Below are 19233 nucleotides of genomic sequence, written 5' to 3'. Positions count from 1 at the left end.
AGATTTCTTGATAGAAAATACAAAATTTTATTTCGTTCGTTATACTTACCAGTCATTATATACGTAAGGATATCTTTCCCGTATAAACGTTCGTAACTCGCGGGCAAGCGTTTTAAAGAATAAGATTCAAGCGCTTTAAAGACTGAGATCACCTCTCAGACGCTTGCCCAAATCAGTTCATCTTTCGGCGTGCAACAAGAACGTTCGGTTTTAGTATCTCTCTCTCTATCGGAGATTTATTTTTTTTTCTCTCTTCTATGTAAGATATAACTGAGTTAGGCATACATGGAAGAGTCAGAGATACCCGAAGAATTAAACTCGGGTTCTGAATGCCAAAATAGCGAACCCATAATGGCGTCTCGTACGAGAGGTGCACGAGCTTCAAAGAAAAGTTCGGCCAAAAAAGAAGCAACAGACAAAAGGTTTGAGGCTTTAGAAAATAAATTTAATGACAAATTAGACACAATGATGAATTTCATTAGAGAAAGTATACAGACTTTATCTAACAACGTGTTTACAAATGCCGATGAGTCTAATGAGGCTCACGACGATTCAGTGCCTATGTGTCGGGATACCGGTGGTGTAGCCACGCGGAGACCTGTACTCAGGCAAACGAATAACGACGATTCCGAGGGAATGCGTCCTATTATTCCATTAGAGAGCGACGTCCGTATTGAAAGGACAGTTAGTGTGCCTACTTTGGACGATCAGATATCTCTCGCCCCAAGTACTAGAGAAGTACGAGAATTATTGGGAGATGACGAAGTGTCTCTATCTGACGATTTGGAAAGAAATTTTCTGTTAGAGTCTGATCAGAATCAGATGAGAATAGACTCTAATAATAATCGTTTTCAGAATTTGCTGAATAAGAACACAGATTCTAGTCAAACAAAAACTTCTCTGAATGACATTTTTGGAAATGTTTCTTCTACAGCGGAAGAAAAAGTAGGTCTTTGTTTAGACAAGGCACAAGAAGAAATCTTGATGAAGTCATGGAGATCATCTGATCCAGAGAAGTTAACAGCTTACAGAGATGAATACAGACAGTGTTTTCCTGTACACAAAGATTCTTCAGATTTTCTTCAAGTACCAAGCTTGGATGATATTTTAGAACCAATGCTTCGGAAAAAGCATGGAAGCAAGGCTAATAAAGGTTGGGGTAAAAATAGAAACTTAGTTACACAACCTTTAAAGAGCATTGAAACTTTAGCTTATCAAGGACAGATAGCTGCCCGTATGGGTATCATTGCCATAGCATAAATGCAACAAGCTCTTGGAACTTTGTTAAACTCTATTTCTAGTCAAGACGTTGATACAGTACAGTCAATCAAAGATATTTTTCTGCATGTCCACAAAAGCTATAGATCAGATGGGCAGAACTGGAGCTCTTCATCATTTGATAAGAAGGAAAGCAGCAGCTCAAGACACTGGTTTAGTCACTTTAAAAGACATCCATAGTAAAATTATAAGTCTGCCGCTGACAAATGATGGTGTTTTTGGTAAAAAGTTAGAGGAAAAACTCAAAGAACGAAAAGAACAGAAAGACTCTATCAAAGATTTAATTCCAGAATGGAATGAAAGAAATCAAAAGAGAAAATTTCCAGAAACTACAAGTGAAAATTCAGGAATTTTCAAGAGACCAAAAACATCTGTTGTCCATAATAGAGGACAAACATTTCAAAGATCAAATTTCAATCGACGATCTTATGATTACAAACAAAGGGATGACAATTCTAGAGCCACTTCAGCGGCCACATCTGTTGACAGAATGAATTCCTTTCGAATCCCAAAGAAGACAAGTAAATGACTGGAATCTGGAACAGGTAAACATGCTAGCAATGTTTCCCGAGATACCCGTTGGAGGTCGTCTAAAATTTTTCAGGGAAATTTGGAATCAAATTACTCAGGACGAATGGGTCTTGTCAGTAATCAAAGAAGGGTACAAACTAGAATTTCTCCAAAAACCTATGTTTATGGGGGTGAAAAAAACTTCAATTGCAACTGCACAAATAAATGTTTTGTTAAAAGAGGTAGAAGAATTATTAAGCAAAAATGCAATAGAAATTGTACCACAACAAGAGAAGCTGTCAGGTTTTTACAGTACATTTTTCCTTGTACCAAAGAAATGCGGAAAAATGAGACCCATAATAAATTTGAGACCTCTCAACCGGTATCTCAAGAAACAACATTTCAAAATGGACACATTGAACAAAGTTTTGAATGTAGTGAAACCAATGGATTGGGCAATATCAATCGATCTAACAGATGCTTATTTACACATACCAATTTTTCTAAAACACCGAAAATTTTTAAGGTTTTGTGTACAAAATCAGTGTTACCAATGGAAAACGCTATGTTTTGGTCCAACATCAGCACCAAGAGTGTTCACCAAAATAGTATCAGTAGTAGCTGCTTATCTGAGAACACGCAATATTCGCCTAGTAGTGTATTTGGACGATTGGTTGGTAGTAAACCAATGCAAAGAAAATTTAATTCAAGATCGAGAGATATGCTTGAATCTTCTGGTTTCACTAGGTTTCATAATCAACAAAAAGAAATCTTGTCTAGACCCCTGTCAATCAATTGTTTATCTGGGAGCTTTGTTTCTGTTCAAACAAAAAATAGTTCTTCCATCTCAAGACAGATTGATAAATTTGGTACACACAACCAAAATGTTAATGAAGGGTCAGAAAACAGCCAGAGATCTTCTGCAATGGTTAGGAATAGTTTCCTCTTGCATAGATCTAATTCCCAATGCTCGTCTTTATATGAGACCAGTACAATTACACCTTCTAAGTTTTTGGAAACCAAGTTCATTAGATTTGGAGAAAGTAATTCCTATTACACAACATCTCAAATTACACCTACAGTGGTGGTTAAATACAGCAAACATTTCCAGGGGCAAATCTCTGCAACTGGAAGAAATAGGAATGACCATAACTACAGATGCATCTCTAACAGGGTATGGGGGTCATCTCAACAATCAGATAGTTCAAGGATCATGGGACAGTTGTCACCAGAAATGGCATATCAACTGTCTAGAGATGGAAGCAGTATTTTTGACTTTGAAACACTTTCAAAGACAAATTCAAAACAAAACAGTGTTGATCAGATGCGACAACACAACAGTAGTTCAGTACATAAACAAACAAGGGGGAACAAAATCTCCTCGTCTTTGTTACCAAACTTGGGATCTTTGGAATTGGGCAATAAGTCAAAATATCAAATTGAAGGCTGCACATATAGCTGGGAAGTTGAATGTTTTAGCAGATCATTTGAGCAGGGTCAAGATCAGACAAACAGAATGGATGTTGAACAAAGAAATAGTTCAGACAATTTTTCAAATGTGGGGACATCCATTGATAGACATGTTTGCATCAGTTCACAATCGTCAAACTCAAATATTTTGTACATGGTATCCTCACAATCAAGCCTATGCACTAGATGCTCTGACAATTCCTTGGGAAGGGATGTTTCTCTATGCATATCCCCCAATGTGTTTGATCCCCAAAGTTCTTCAACATATCAGACAATACAATTGTCAGGTAATCCTGATAGCTCCATTCTGGCCAAGAAGGCCTTGGTACACAGAACTACTTCAACTTTTAATAGCTGTGCCATTGAAACTTCCAAATTGCCCACAGTTACTTCAACAACCAAACACAAAAATTTTCCATCCAAATGTAGAAGTACTACAGTTAACTGCATGGCTTCTATCAACAGAGGCTTCAAAGAAAAGGGTTTTTCTAAAGACACTAGAACCTTACTTGCAGCAAGTTGGAGATCAGGCACCCAAAAAGATTATACTTGCAAATTCAAACAATTTAATAGCTGGTGTAGTGCAAGGAAAATTGATCCCTATTCAGCATCTCTAGTACAAGTAGCTAGTTTTTTGACCGATCTTTATGCTAAAGGTCTTCAGTATAGAACCATTGCAGGGTATAGATCAATGTTGTCATCAGTTTTACCACCAGTGGGGAAAATTTCAGTAGGTCAACATCCATATATCATTAGACTCTTGAAAGGGGTGTTTAACTCTAGACCACCTAAAGTTAAGTTAGTTCCTGAGTGGGACTTGCCTAAAGTTCTACAGATGTTACAAAGTACACCTTTTGAACCCATTGCTAAGGCATCTTTGAAACATTTGACTTTCAAAACAATTTTTTTAATAGCAATTACTACTTTCAGGAGATGCAGTGATCTACAAGCTCTCAAACTTGGAGAAGGATGGGTCAATATTCAGAAAAAGGGAGTAACTTTCATTAGACAAGGTTTGGCAAAACAAGATCGACCTAATCATTATGGAACAAAGATATTTGTTCCTGCGTTTCCAGAAAATAAATTATTGGATCCAAAGAGATGCCTTTATTTCTATTTGAAAAAAACTGAGGTTTTTAGAGAAAAACTTAAAGACAGCAACAAGTTATTTTTGAGTTTACTTGAACCACATCAACCAGTATCTTCACAGACTATATCAAAATGGATTGTTCAGACTATTCATATGGCTTATGAAAATCAGAAAAAATCAAATGTTAAAGGACATAGTACAAGAGCCTTAGGACCTTCATGGGCTTTATTTAATGGTGCTTCAGTTAAATCAATTATAGAAGCAGCAGATTGGAGTAAAGAATCTACTTTTTGTAAATTTTATTTGAGGGATGTAGATGACTGTGTTCCAGTTCTTAGATGTGCTGTAAATAAGTGAAACAAACGTAGTACATGTATTGTATTTTGTTCTGTGTAAATAGAAACAACGTGTTTAAAGGAGATCATCTCCGGCGAGTTGCATGAAGAAATATTTCTTCGTGATTGTGTATATAGTGTATATATGAAGACTACTAGATGGTATTGGGAGAAATACCGGAATTTCTTTAAAGTTTTGAGGTAAGAAAAAATTTTCTTTTCCTCCATTTAGTTAGATTGCTTTAGAATCTAATTTATCCTTACGTATATAATGACTGGTAAGTATAACGAACGAAATAAAATTGGAAAATTTGTATTCAAGTTTCAATTTTATGAGTGAGTTATACTTACCAGTCAACTTTCCCACCTCCCACCCAAAAGAAAATTTTTTAAGGGGTGAAGGTGTTTTATCATGTAGGTTGGGAACGTTTTGTTGCCTGCCTATATGAACTGATTTGGGCAAGCGTCTGAGAGGTGATCTCAGTCTTTAAAGCGCTTGAATCTTATTCTTTAAAACGCTTGCCCGCGAGTTACGAACGTTTATACGGGAAAGATATCCTTACGTATATAATGACTGGTAAGTATAACTCACTCATAAAATTGAAACTTGAATACAAATTTTCCAAATTTACCATAACCTGTTGGATTACTTCAGTGTTTAAATATCTCAAACTTACAGCAAAACCAGTGTTCACAGTTCCCCTGAGGGACCAGCACGCAGACAGAGAATCTGAACTGGTCTGGAGATGTCAGGCATTTGGGATTCCCCGACCCACCTACACCTGGTACCGGAACGGTCAGCTGTTGTCAGGGGACAGTGACCTTGCTATCACAGGAAACACCCTCACAATTCCCAGGCTTGGGGAGGGTCAGGCTGGGATGTACCAGTGTATGGCCAGCAACAGACATGGTGTGGTGACCAGTACCGCCCAACTCAGGGTGTTGTGTGAGTCTCTCTGTCTCTCTCCTCTCAAATACTGTGGTTTGATTAATTCTCAAGGGTATCAATTTTGGTGGAAAAATAAAAAATCATAGTTTCAAGGGTACATAAATTTGAGGCCAATGACCCTATTAATACAAAATATTAATAAAAATTGCACATTAAAATTTAACATTAAATTTTGTTGATCAACTTAACAACGAAATCCGCGAAAATTAGTATTCAACGAATATTGATGAAACCACATAACTAAAGCTCTAAGTTCCTAGTTCGATGACTTAAGCATACCCCTATTGAGAACATTCAATGTTAACAATTTGTCCTGATAATATGTGTTTATTAGAGAAATTAATGCATAAATTTACAACTGTTGTTTTACCATTAATGATAAAGAAAAAGAATTGTTTTTGTTTCATCCATGGATATGCAATATCAATATCACAGATTCTCATTGATTTTAAGGTTTGCTCAGTTTTTGTCATTAAAATGCAGAAACTTTAGGCTTTGTTCCTGTGAAGGCCCACTTTTTCTTGGCTTCAAGTATTCAATGACCTTCACATTCCCAGTATTGTATGACCCGACCCATAACCTTCCCTCCTTGTCCACACTGAGCCCTGTGGGCTGGTCTAGCCCGCAATCACCAATACAGCCCAGGAACTGTCCATTCTTGTCCAAGATATGGAGGCAGTCATTAATCTGATCACTTACAATGATGTGTCCAGAGGAGTCTGTCATGATTGGTCCAGGTACAAAAGGCTTGGCTCTCTTTGCAGCTGTTCCGTTGTATCGAAACTTTTCCTTTCCTCTATTGTCGACCACAACCACCATCTCTGCATTCAGATCTGCTGCACAAATATCCCCATTTGTATTTTCAGTGATGTAAACTGGATGTCTCCCTTCTTGGAACAGGGGATTCTCATAGTTGACAACTTTTTCGATCTCTTGGATGATTTTTCCCTCGTGGTATCGAACAATTTTGTGATTTTTGTCGTCAGACGTGAACATCGCGACGAGAATATCTCCAGATGATGTACAACAGAGTTTACAAGGGTGCCAGCCTTTTGTGACCTGTACCAGTATTTCTGTTTTCTCCTCCCTGACAACAGTAACTGTCCTAGCGTTGACATTGCTGTAGATCAGTTCACCATTTCTTGTCACTGCAATGTCTCCTGGGAAATATTTACATGTGGCAAGCAGTGCATTCTTCTGGAAGCCTTGGATGTCAAGTCGCTTTATGACCTTGGTTTCTCCGCAAATCCACGCCTCTCGATTTCCGTAGCAAGCTACTGCAGTCAGATTCTCTAGTCCTGTTGAAAAACTAGATATCACTCTAGCTTTTTTTAACAGCTGCCCATTTGTCAAAGGAATAGCTGAAAATCTTTCTGTCAAAGATTTCTGTTCTGCTTTAGTGCGGTGGGCTACTAGTATTGTCTTTGTTAACTCTTCTACTGGATTTAGTTTAGAGTGGTCCAAAGACTTTGACCTATCTCTTGTAGTATTTTCTATGACACTGACCTCCATCGTTTTCACAGCCGAACAAGCCATGTTCTCTGTGGGGTGCAGATCTAGAGTTCTTGACATCACTTGTGATGGACCTAGAGAACTAGGACATGTAAATGTAGATTCCTCTTTGATTTTTCTTTGAAGACTTGATTTATCACCTTGCTTAATCAGCAAAAATTTTTCCGTTGCCTTAGCAATGCTATCCGCTACCTTACTATAAGATTTTGCTACTGGTCTTCCATTTGGTGCAGAAAGGGCACATAATGGTATTGATGGCACATTTTCATTTGATGTTGAATTGGTGATACTGGTACATATACAATCTTTTGGTAAAGTTTCATTTGAGATGCTCTCCATCATGTTACTAACACATGAATTCTGAGTTAGGGAGGCTTCAATGTTTTCCAGCTGTAAAGAGAGTTCCCTCCCTTTGTTTGTTTTTGTCCTTAGTATTGGAATTTTGATGTCGGGACCAGTCTTAAATTGTGAGCAGTCCATCAATCTAGACTTGTGGGCAGCTATTATGGCAGCCTCCTTTGACATCAATATGTCTCTGTCCTCTTGAACTGTTTGGTACATAACATTGTAAATCTGGGCAAGATCAGACTGATGGTTTTGTAGTTCTCTGAGGCTTTTCTCCTTCTCGCTGCGAATTTTCATCATGACACTGTTGAATATACCGTCTACTTCCTGATGCCAGATTTTCCGATGAATCTCCAATTCATGGATCATCTGGTCGTATTTGACTTCAGTCATGGAGAGTTTGGAAGCAGTGTCTGCTTTAGTTTGTCTACACCAGGGGATGACTTTTTTCAGCAGCTCTTCTATCTCGGCCTTAATCTCATTGAGTTTCGTACTGACAAAGTGAGACATCTCTATCAGCTCATGGTGATCATGGTGAGTCTGGGTCTTGCATTTATTGCAGACGGGAATGTCGCATTGTTTACAGTAGGAATGACAGGTCTGATCTTGATGGATGGTACATCTAGGAAACAGCAGTTTGTTTAGGTCCGGGAACAGCACTTTGTCATGTAAACTACACAGCCTTCCTTTTCTGTGCTCTGTGTCACACTTACCACACAAGCTGATTTGACAGTTGTTGCAAAATATCTGGAGCTGGGCGGCGGCACAGATCTCGCATGTCTTGACTTCTTGTGACATTGAGTGTTCCTGTGGTATGGTGTGGTCCATACTCTCTATTTTAAATGAACACAGTTGGGAGAAAGATTGATCTCTTGAAGTTAAAGCTGCAGTATAAAAATAACGTGATGTTTGAAATCTTATCATAATGTTATTGTTTGTTAGAATTAAAATAGGTAAACCACAATGTTAACAGGCAAAATAATACAGTACTTGAATAAGAAGTTTTAAAGATTTCAATAATTTTCTGTTGAACATTTTGCATGTATTTATACTACATAATATATATAATAATACAATGATAGAGTAGAAATATCAAGGAAAATAAATGATTTCCATACCTGATTTCAAAATCCTATTATTTAAAAACAAATTTCATCCGATCACAACATGCCTGTGTATTAGACGAATTGTTATGAATGTTTCTTCTGGTGTATTGTTCCGTGAAAGGAAATTTTTGCGAATTCAAATTAGTTGGATATGTTACCTGTGTGCAGGTAAGACAACACACCTGTCAAACCATAGGTAAATTATCTCACCTGTACACTATGCATCAGTGCTCTCAGTGTCCAATACTTAGTGAAATGTCCATGACCCATTTCATTGCATGCTAATTGGACCACAAATTTTACTTTCATATTGGAAAATTTTGTGTCATCATTGTTATATATTACGAAATGTTTTTTTTCTGTTTTTGAATTTTAATTTCATATAGCCAGTTGGTGGCTAAGATATTTTAGAGTCAGAATGAATATTCTGAAATTCCTTAAGTCTAAATATTGAAAAGCCTTACATCTGATCTCATTTAAAACTATTACAGTATAATGAATTTAAAACAATGAAAAAATTTAAAGAAAATTAGCCCACAAAAATAATAATTTAAAGTGTTAAAAGCACATTTCTATTTGTGAACATGGAAAATTTGAAATTTATTGCAAATGAATTATTATGATTTTAACTTTTATTTACTTAAATGTAAAACTTTTTAAAAAAGAAGTCGCAGAATGTAAACTGCTTGTTGTTTAAATCATTCATCTCTTAAAGAGTTACTATTTTATCAAAGATTCATTTTTTTCGCAACAGCTTTCCCTCCCTCCTTTAAAAAGAGACCACTGGAATCCACCACCATTGGATCACTGGGGGGATCTGTGACCATCCTGTGCCATCCGGAGGCTGCGCCCAGCCCCAACATCACCTGGCTGTATGAGGGACAGGTGATTCCAGGTGATAGTGGACAGGAAGGGACACCTGCCCACCTTCAGTCACTGACCAGTGGTCACCTGAGGATTGTTAACCTGAGCTACACAGACCAGGGCTTGTACACCTGTAAGGCTGTCAATATACATGGGACAGTACAGAGCTCCACTGAGCTGACAGTGCTAGGTATTTCTCTCATTTCTTATCCTATTGACTTCCTTCTTTCTAATATCTTGCTGCTCCTTCTTTAAATTGCCCCACCCCCCTCTCTCTCTCTCTCTGTCTGTCCACCTCTCTCTTTCTCTCTCTGCTCATCTTTTTTCTTCAGTCTCCTAATTCTCTTCTCATCATGCAGATAATAGGTAAGTAGCTGTTATCCCTTCATTATATATTTAAACAATTTTTCAATTTGAAGAGAATAATTTGTGAATGTATATGTACATGAAATTAATTTTATGTCGACAATTCAATTTAAACTCTGTAAAATACAAATTATGATGTACATATATTTAGGTAGGACAGTAATGGTGGAGCGGCCCTCAACTGTTACAGTGGTGGTGAATGGAACAGCCCTGCTGTGCTGTCGAGCTTCCTACAGCCCCGGTCTAGAACTCGTCTATACCTGGTCCTTTAACGACCAAAGTATAGATCCTGAGCAGGATAACAACTTTAAGATGGTACTAAATAGAACTGTGCACAAATCTTTCCCATACCCATATTTCATGTCCTTATATTACAGTGTTCAAATTTTGTCAATGACATAAAACTGAATAAATTATTATTTAAACAATATTTCTTCAAAAATCATACCATGTACAGACAACAATCTTGACATAGTGCTTTATATGAAGTAATCACTTCCTCTTGATTTTATTTCTCTTGATTACAAACTCGTGACTCCTCCATGGTCGTGGCCATTTTTAGACTGTAGCTATCTTCTTTAAAAGAAGACCTCTTTATAAAAAATGTAGGAAAATGCCGAAATATAAATATAAAATTTAAGGATTTTTTTCTGTCCTAAGTAATAGTTTTCAGCTGAACAAATCATATCTTTAAATATAAGGTAGATCTGATGGTTAATTTGTTGACCACCCAGTCGCCTTAAAATGATGTGGAAAATTCCATTGCATTTACCATTGGTAATGTTTACATTACGTTTATTATCTTGAACAGAGGAGTCCTTTCACTGGTGATCTATATATAGTGATGACACAATTCAGACATGCTGGAGTGTACACCTGTACGGCCTCTACCCAGCTAGACTTTGTCAGTACGTCAGCTACACTGTCAGTTCTAGGTAATGCCAAGGTTTATATACTGTCATATTATCAATACTGCTATCAGCTAGGTAATGTCAAGATTCAAAGACTGTCATATTGTGAATCATGCTATCAGGTCTAGTTTATGTCAAGTTAGATTCAAACTTTCATATTGTCAGTCATTTTGTCAGTCCTAGGTAATGTCAAGATTATTAGAAAGTCACATTGTCCATATTTCTATCAGTTCTAGGTTATGCCAAGGTTCATAGACTTTGATGTTGCATGTTAATCATGCTGTCAGTTTTAGGTGATATCAAGATTCAGACTGTCATAATGTCAGAAATGTCAGGCATATTGTCAGTTCTAAGTAATATCAAGGTTCATAGACTGGAATATTGTCAGTCATATTGTCAGTTCTAAGTAATATCAAGGTTCATAGACTGGCATATTGTCAGTCTTGCTGTCAGTTCTAGATATGGTCAAGGTTCATAGACTGGCGTATTGTCAGTCTCGCTATCAGTTCTAGATATGGTCAAGGTTCATACACTGGCATATTGTCAGTCTTGCTGTTAGTTCTAGAAATGGTCAAGGTTCATAGACTAGCATATTGTCAGTCATGCTATCAGTTCTAGATATGGTCAAGGTTCATTGAACGTCATATTGTTATCATGCTGTCAGTTTAGGTGACATCAAGGTTTTTAGACTGTCATTTTGTCAGTCATACTGTCAGCTCTAAGTTAATCAAACAATCATTGATTGTGACTGTCAATTTGTAGCCATGAAGGGATGATTTGCCAATTTGATCGTGAAATCTTGTTGATATCCTAAATTGTTGGCTGTCCTTCTGCTTTCAATTTATGTTTATTTTACTTAATGTCAAGATTCATAGACTTGTTATATTATCAGTCATGCTGTCAATCCTAGATATTGAATATCATTATCCCCTTATGTCAAGAAAACAATTTCATTTGAAGGTGAAGACAGCACCAATTATTAATTGATCCTCTGACAGCTCTTCTTGTTTATTTTCAGTCTATGTGACTTGCATTTTCAGATGTTTATTAGAATAAAAAAATATGAGAAAGATCATCGACAAAGACTTTAATGGTTACAGATTATATTTTTTTTTCTGTCTGCATCAGCTGTCTTCCTTCTGTAAAATGAGAATAAATTACACCAAGTGAATTTTTTCTTCTTAAACTTGTATTTAATTTTTGCTAGGACCCCCTGGTGAGCCCTTTGGTGTCCATGGTGTCAAGAGACAATCATCCATTGATCCATACATTATTCACCTTGCATGGCAAGATGGGGCCACTCATGGGAGACCAGTGCAGGCTTACTCCATATTCACCAAGTCAAATTACTCTGAGAGCAAATGGAACATGATAATGAGTGAGTGAAAACTTTCAGTATTTATTAAAAGTAATGGGGCATTAAGATCCTGCATTTGAATATAGCTGTAAAGTCAGTGTCATCAGTCAGTAAAGATTTTCACAGCTGTTCTTTATATAATGAACGCCAGTCTGTTTTATGTCACTTTTTGCAACGTCCCTTGGTGAAAAAATGTGTGGAGAGGAGGTTAGGGAAATGACCCATGTTGTTCAGATTCTTTTGTTTGTAAGGTTCTTAAAAAAATTATAGCACATTATCTTCTGGGTCTCTGTTTCAAAGTTAGATCAAACATAACAAGAAATCATCTTGACGCAAGCGTCAAATGGGCCGCAAAAAATATAATTGTTGTATGAATCATTGGTTGTTTACATAAAAACACACCACAAAGAAGAAAATAAAAGTTGGTTGTACTAATTTTTATGGTAAATATAAATATACTTTCAGCAACTTGTTTTGAAGTTTAACATTTTACTATTATCATAAAGAATCGAGTTCGTTACTGTAAGCATTTCTAACAGTATTAATTGTTTGATCATGGCCATAGTATGAAGTAATGGAAAACACATTGATTTGTACAATACAAAGTTCAACTCATCATTTTTCTCTTGGAGATTATGTATTTTAAACCCTTTTTTTTTTTGCATTGTATTGAATGAAAACTTAATGCATTAGTTTATATGATTTCAAGGGACCACATGATAAAATAGAAATTGATTAGTTTAAATTTTCCAGTCAATTCAAATTTTCATTTCTGTCATATTTTTGCGTAAGTAATTGATATGGATGTCATTTCATGTTTAACTTATTTTCTACCACATTTTACATGGAAATATAAAAAATACACACACAAAGTCATTTTATTTGACACGGCACATAGAAATTCAAATATATCAGTTATATAAAATTTAATGATATTCAGGTCTTTAGTATTCAGGTCTTTAGTATGTCCCGCATACCGATCCCGATGCACATTCGGCGCACCTCGGCCGATTCCGGTATCCTACTTAGATGAGGTAAGAATCTGCCGAGGTGTGCCGAATGCCCGATGCATTGTTTTGAAAAGAATGAAGAACTCCGGAATTTTCCGAATAGATTATAGTCTCGATAAAAACGCGCCAAACACGACAATCTACTAAGTATGACCTATTTTTCATTTACGAGTAAAACAAAAAATATGTGAAATTTTTTAAAAGGCATAAAACATATTTCAACATGCAAATTTACTTTTAATTCATAAAAATATTGAATATTCATAATATTAATTCTAATATGTTTTACGGTGTGACCGTTGGGGCGAGCGCAGAAGGAACCACACATCTGTCATCATTGTTAAATGCAACCCGTGGACTTGCCCTAACCAAAAAACTTGGGCTTTGTTTGAAAACTTTTACCGCCGTAAGGAACCCAAAGTTATTAAACTTTTATTCCAATGGTCCCTTCCTAGGCTTTTACACTTAAACAAGCTACCAATGAGCATTAATAAAATGTTAAACAGACGTATTAAAATATTTAGATAAACACAAAGCCGTTTGGTTATTTTTAATGTTAATACAATTATGCTTTATCATTCCTTTACCTTTTAATAATGATCATTAAAATCAGTAAACAATAAATTGTGTGTCTGTGTTATTTCTCATTTTGTTCCTTGTTGTTATCTGTGTTTTAATTATTTTCCTCTGTGACATCAATTTTGTTTTTAATCTTTTTAATTTTTGTACGCTTTATAAGCGTTGTAGACATGTGCCCTCACCCTTTTTTAGTGTGTTATCCAATATTATTTAAAGGTTTGACCACAAATGCAACTATAACAAATACATGTAGATATTTTAACAGTTAATTTTTTTTCTTTTATTCATTCATTACAAAATAACGTGGCTGCACGTAGATCTAATAATGATTGGACTTTTCTTTTTTCTTTTCTTTTTTAATAATTGTTTGTCACCTACCTAACGTATGCATATATGTTTGGATCAATATGACAGTAAATTTAGCATGGAACTTTCATGTGTATTTACTAAGCAAAAAAATTATCAAAACAAAACTAATCAGCCAAAGAGTCACCGTTAACACTGATACTAAGTACTTTCTACACGTTACATCCAGTACAGATGCTTGATCCACCTCTGAAATTATATAGCCCGAGATCACTGTGACGTCATACTTAACTTTTGCGCTCGACAGTTTTCGTAAATTGTCGGACAAATTCGGGGAAGGAAATGACGTCATATGTCAGCAAAAGTTCAGATAGGTACAGCTTTTTAGATAAGCGTATGTGTTGTTTACTTTAATGTTTTTAAAAGGATTTTTTATTGTTAAATGAAAATGATGTATGCGATTTACAGGTAAGAATTTTCCGTAGAAACGCTTCCTGTTCCACCATGTTGCTATGCACCGCAAAGGATTATTGGGATATGTAGAACTTTTTCACGTGGCCTCATAAAAATTTCTTTGAACAATGTGCAGATTTCAACTCGAATTTTCTCCGCTCGTACACGTTGTCTATGGAGCTCGCTATTAAAAAAGAACTATCCCGCAGAAACGCAGTAACAATATTTAAATGTGTATCAAATAACGGACCGCCTTCCGGCGGCCCGTAATAATGGTAGTTAAGACATGAATGTTCTGAAAGATTTTGTTTCATTCTCTTATCTAATATAGTGCCGATGTGTGATTTCAGATATTCCTCTGAATTCGGTTACAGTGGAGGGAACTTTGAGGTCCGTTAAGGTCCTGCACCTGAGTCCTGGGTCCTCCTATCGATTCAAGGTCCTAGCCATCAACATCTACGGAGCTGGACCAACAAGTGCCCCTTCATGTGAGATAATACAACATTACCATTGCTGTCAACCTTTGTTTTGTGATTTTAGATAAAGCTGCTTGGTCCGATTTTTTTGTAATTACAGTATCAAATTTTTTTTCATACAAATCATTTATCTTAGAAAGTTATGGACTTTCTCCTATTTACACCAGCAGAATCAATCTCCTTTAGAAATATTCAAAGTAAATAAAAATAATTTCTCTTTGGGCAAACGAAAAAACAAACCAAAATGCATCACGGGAATGTTTAGAAAAGGTACCGCTTGGTTTCATCCACCGAATGATTGGGGTTATTCAATCCGCATGCTAAGCATCGATTGTAAAGAAAGCAGACTTTAGAAATATTGGCGAACAAAACGTACACATGTTTATTTGTAATTTGTCTGATCATTTAGACCTTTATTTAAAGCGATGTCAAATTCGTAATACAACTATACCCGTCTCGTCGTCAGGGGTGAAATTTAACATGAGGCGAAATAACGAGGTACCTTTTAATGTTGTTTGTTTTGTTAGCAAATTTTGTACGTATTTTTCTTCATTGAAATTTGGCATAATTGACGGGTAAAACTACTGCAATGTCTATTATTATACATATACTAAGCATAGCCATCGTTTAAAAGCGTGCATAAAATTTGATATAAAATCGGACCAAGCAACTTTAAATAGCAATCCCAATATTGTGACATTCCATTTTTATCAAAATTAGAATTGAAATCTGCCAAAATGTTGAACATTTTATAACATGTTCATTACATTATTTTTTATTTCATTTTCAAAATATTAATGTCTTACAATAAAGTGCATTTGGAAAAAAGCATCAGCTACGAAAAAGCATGTCATGAGTCCAAAATTTGCTTGGCTTTTGACTTTTAAGGTCAAATATTGTGCGATTTTTCATCATTTGAACATTTCAAAAAAGTGGTTACTGAGTTATATATGTTATTTTTGATATGATGTACCTTCATCTTTTTTTTTTTTAAAGATGTCCAATACCACCATAATTCATTTTTATAAAAAGAATGAGATGATATAAATATTTCATCAGTAAAAACATTGGTGTTGTAGATGAGTACCCAATCCCAGGAGCTGCCCCTTCTAAAGCTCCAGCAAATGTAAGAAGAGGGAAAGGAAAAGTGGGCAGTCTTCACATTGTATGGGAGGTAAGTACTCAAAGATCTCTTTTAATGATGCATGTTCAAGGCTGACAATTTTACTTATCTCCATGTTCGGGATATTTCCTTGGCTAAATCTTAATACAGTTACTGTTAATTCTTTATTTAACACGAGGAATTAATATCTGCATAAAATTGCGAGAAGCCACCTTGCGGATTTTAAAAATCTCGCTTTTATTTTTTGGCCAGATGTAAACTATTTGAAATTATGAAAATACTGTGGAATCATTAAATTTCGTGGGGGCCAATTTTCGAGGATTGCTTTAATTTTACAGGTCGTTGGGACGTAATTTCTTGTGTTCTCTTGTATCTACAAGAGGAAATGTTACTTTTTTATTAATTTGAGGAGGATGTTACATGTAGTTTGTGGATGAGAGGTATCCACGAATTCCACGAAAATTAAGCCACAACGAAATCTAATGATTTCACAGTAATTTGGCGTTTCCCGATTTTATACTCTCGCGATTTGATGCAAAGCAGTTGAATTGCGGGATTAAGTACTTGTTTAAAATAAGGAATCTACATTATATACTCCAAATTACCTGATTTTTGCAATTAATGTACTGTGGAATTATTGAATTTCTTGATGGCTCAATTTTCTTGAAATTCATGGATACCTTTAAATCCACGAATTAACATCCTCCATGAATAAATAATTTAAGGTTAAGGTGGCTCACTACACAGTGAAATATTTTCTCAAATCAGCAGAAAATTACTTGGTTATGATAGATATCATAATGGATAAGAAGTATTTATTGAGGCAAAAAAATGTGCAATTTTGGATGAAAAATTACATTTTCAAAAATTGAATTCAGTTAACATGAACAAAAGCTCCAGGCAGATTCGAACTTATGATCTGCAGTTCAGAAGCCCAATACTTTAGCCACTGAGCTACGATGATATGCAACCCAATCGAACGATATATACAGTTGAACAAAACATTTAAATTGCCATCTTGTGACATAGTGTCTCAAAAAGTATAAGTGCAGGTGTAGTGAGGTACCTTAAAAAGTCATACTTCCTTTTAAAGGTATAAAAGAATTTACGAAACTAGGTCCCCACAAACCTGTTGATTTTAAGGAATCCACAAAAATTAGGCACAACAAATTTTAATTATTCCACAGTAAGTTTATTTTAACACAAAATTTTGATGGAGTATTGATCCTAAGATTTGTATTTTTTTTCCATGCAACAAAATTCTTGATGAAGAGATTGTCTTATTCATTATTATGTACATGTTTTTACCCTATATCTTCAACTGTTCTTATTTAAAGCAATATGAGCTGTATTTTTTATAATTTTATTTTGCTGCAAAAACCTGCTACTATGATAAGTCTGCATATAACGTAAACTTTTATGATAAATAAGATTTGAAAAAATCATTAATCTTTATCAAAGGAAAGATTTCTTTTCTAAGGAATATATAGCAAATCAAATTTTGTACAGGACAACAATGATTTAATTTTGCTCCAAATAAGGCTTCTTAACAGCCTTTTCCACAAAAATATGGCTAACAGAAATTTAAAACAATGATATTTTTGTCATTTTAGTAAAAAAAAAAACATTTTAGTAAAAAAAAAATTTCAACTTAAAAAATGCAGCTCATATTGCTTTAAAATAAATCTTAAGAATATTATTTTAAAATATCTAGTTGAAAAAAAAGCTGCTGTCATCTTGATTGGGGTGTATAACTCTATATATTTCTCAGTATGTCAATGTCTTTTTTTTGGTCATAGCCCCTACCCCCAAAGGACCAGCATGGGTGGGGGATAGGATATATTGTGGAGTGGAGATTACCCCGACAGGATGTACGCACAGAGAATTCTTGGGAAAAGGTAAAGGACTGTGTTATATCTTTATTATTGTGGTTTCATTCATATTCATGAATACTTGTGTGAGTTGATTAACACAGGGCGAAAATAACCCAGTATACAATATTTTAATAATATGTTAAGAGAAAAATGACCTGTATGCTGTACTAGTATTTCATGTTACATGTAAGAGGAAAATGACAGCTGTTTATGTAACATTGTCTTACAGGAATTCCTGCCTGGTAATGTGAGCGAGTTTGTGACCACTATTCCTGGGAGGAACCAGTACTACGTCCAGTATGAGGTTCGAGTGACGGCCTACAACATGTTCGGGGTGGGGAGGTCCTCCCCCATACAGTACATCCAATCAGCTGATGACAGTCAGTACATTACAAAGCCATGATTTTATATTAATGGCTTAGAGATGATTTGTCATATTTCAAGATATAGCCATCCTACAAGGATTTTTTGCTATTAAAATATTTCTAATAAAATGACACAATCTAAATGCATTATTGATTCATGAAGTTGGATTTTTGATATATTATTTACTGATAAATTATCTAATTTATTCAGTGTGTATTTCATCATTATTGATGGTTTTTCTCCTTGTACTCAAAATGAATTTATTCTTCAGTCACTATTTTTCAGTTCCGGTGGCTGTCCCCAACATGGTGTGGGTGGAGGCCTACAATAGCACCGCCCTCATGGTTCACTGGACCCCGGTCCCCAACACCAGGGACAGTATGAAAGGCAGACTCCGGGGATACAAGGTAAATGATTGTCCACTATTTTTACCATATATGTAAAGGATTCACTAATCATATGCTTTTTCAAATTTCAGGAGTCCAAATTTTTTCTTTTACACCCATAGTTAAGCATATATGTAGTTTACTGATAACTTTAAGAATTATTCATTTTTCTGAATAATGTTAAACTCTTTGTCTTATTATCTGCATCAATGCTGCAATACATGAATAGTTACATGTATGACCTGTCTCATCTATCCAGGTAAACTACTGGTTGCGGTATGGTGAGGACGAGAACCAGGCCACTCAGGCCAGCTTCAATGGACAAATAGAGCAGGCCCTGGTCATTGGTCTGCTGCCCGACACCTGGTACTATGTCTCTGTACAGGTGTACAACGACGCAGGCAACGGACAGAAGAGTGAGAAGTACCCACAGAAAACATTTAGAAGAGGTAAGACTGTGAAGTACCTACAGATACTGTGCAGTAAAAGTAAGAATAATAAGGCCTACCAACTGAAAATGTTTAGAAGAGGTAAGATTGTAAAGTACTTACTGATACTGGGCAGACG

The 19233-nt window shown here is 35.6% G+C and overlaps 2 protein-coding genes and 1 long non-coding RNA gene across 4 annotated transcripts in view; 2 read left to right on the top strand and 1 right to left on the bottom strand.

The window, feature by feature from the left end:
• LOC105338153 (contactin-like) overlaps positions 1-19233 on the top strand; it is a 32522-nt gene that overhangs the window by 9952 nt on the left and 3337 nt on the right. The window contains exons 11-21 of the mRNA XM_066083373.1: positions 5363-5629; positions 9350-9649; positions 9977-10140; positions 10637-10760; positions 11944-12114; positions 14792-14929; positions 15997-16091; positions 17840-17938; positions 18144-18294; positions 18566-18687; positions 18926-19115. Coding sequence (XP_065939445.1) covers positions 5363-5629; positions 9350-9649; positions 9977-10140; positions 10637-10760; positions 11944-12114; positions 14792-14929; positions 15997-16091; positions 17840-17938; positions 18144-18294; positions 18566-18687; positions 18926-19115 — 1821 coding nt within the window. The remainder of the gene's footprint in view (positions 1-5362; positions 5630-9349; positions 9650-9976; positions 10141-10636; positions 10761-11943; positions 12115-14791; positions 14930-15996; positions 16092-17839; positions 17939-18143; positions 18295-18565; positions 18688-18925; positions 19116-19233) is intronic.
• LOC136274827 (uncharacterized) lies at positions 143-5185 on the top strand. Its single transcript, XR_010713241.1, has 3 exons — positions 143-422; positions 935-1823; positions 4189-5185. It is a non-coding gene; the product is annotated as an uncharacterized lncRNA (long non-coding RNA).
• LOC117682662 (tripartite motif-containing protein 2-like) lies at positions 5950-8724 on the bottom strand. 2 transcript variants are annotated; one of them, XM_034450723.2, is made up of 2 exons: positions 8608-8724; positions 5950-8373 (listed from the first exon to the last, which is right to left on the bottom strand). In XM_034450723.2, the coding sequence occupies exon 2, from the start codon at positions 8315-8317 to the stop codon at positions 6092-6094; it is 2226 nt and encodes a 741-aa protein (XP_034306614.2). In that variant the 5' UTR covers positions 8318-8373; positions 8608-8724; the 3' UTR covers positions 5950-6091. The 2 variants fall into 2 exon arrangements, with proteins under 2 accessions (XP_034306614.2, XP_065938592.1); XM_066082520.1 differs by having other exon boundaries at positions 5950-8322; positions 8608-8703.

This window comes from Magallana gigas, chromosome 4 (assembly GCF_963853765.1).
Source record: "Magallana gigas chromosome 4, xbMagGiga1.1, whole genome shotgun sequence".
Classification (NCBI taxonomy): Eukaryota; Metazoa; Mollusca; class Bivalvia; order Ostreida; family Ostreidae; genus Magallana; species Magallana gigas.
Note: the sequence above shows the minus strand (reverse complement) of the source record. Positions and strands in the feature narration are given on the sequence as shown.

Bases quoted from the DNA above. Each gene is read 5' to 3' on its own strand.
- LOC117682662 (XM_034450723.2), bottom strand. From the start codon at position 8,317: ATGGACCACACCATACCACAGGAACACTCAATGTCACAAGAAGTCAAG.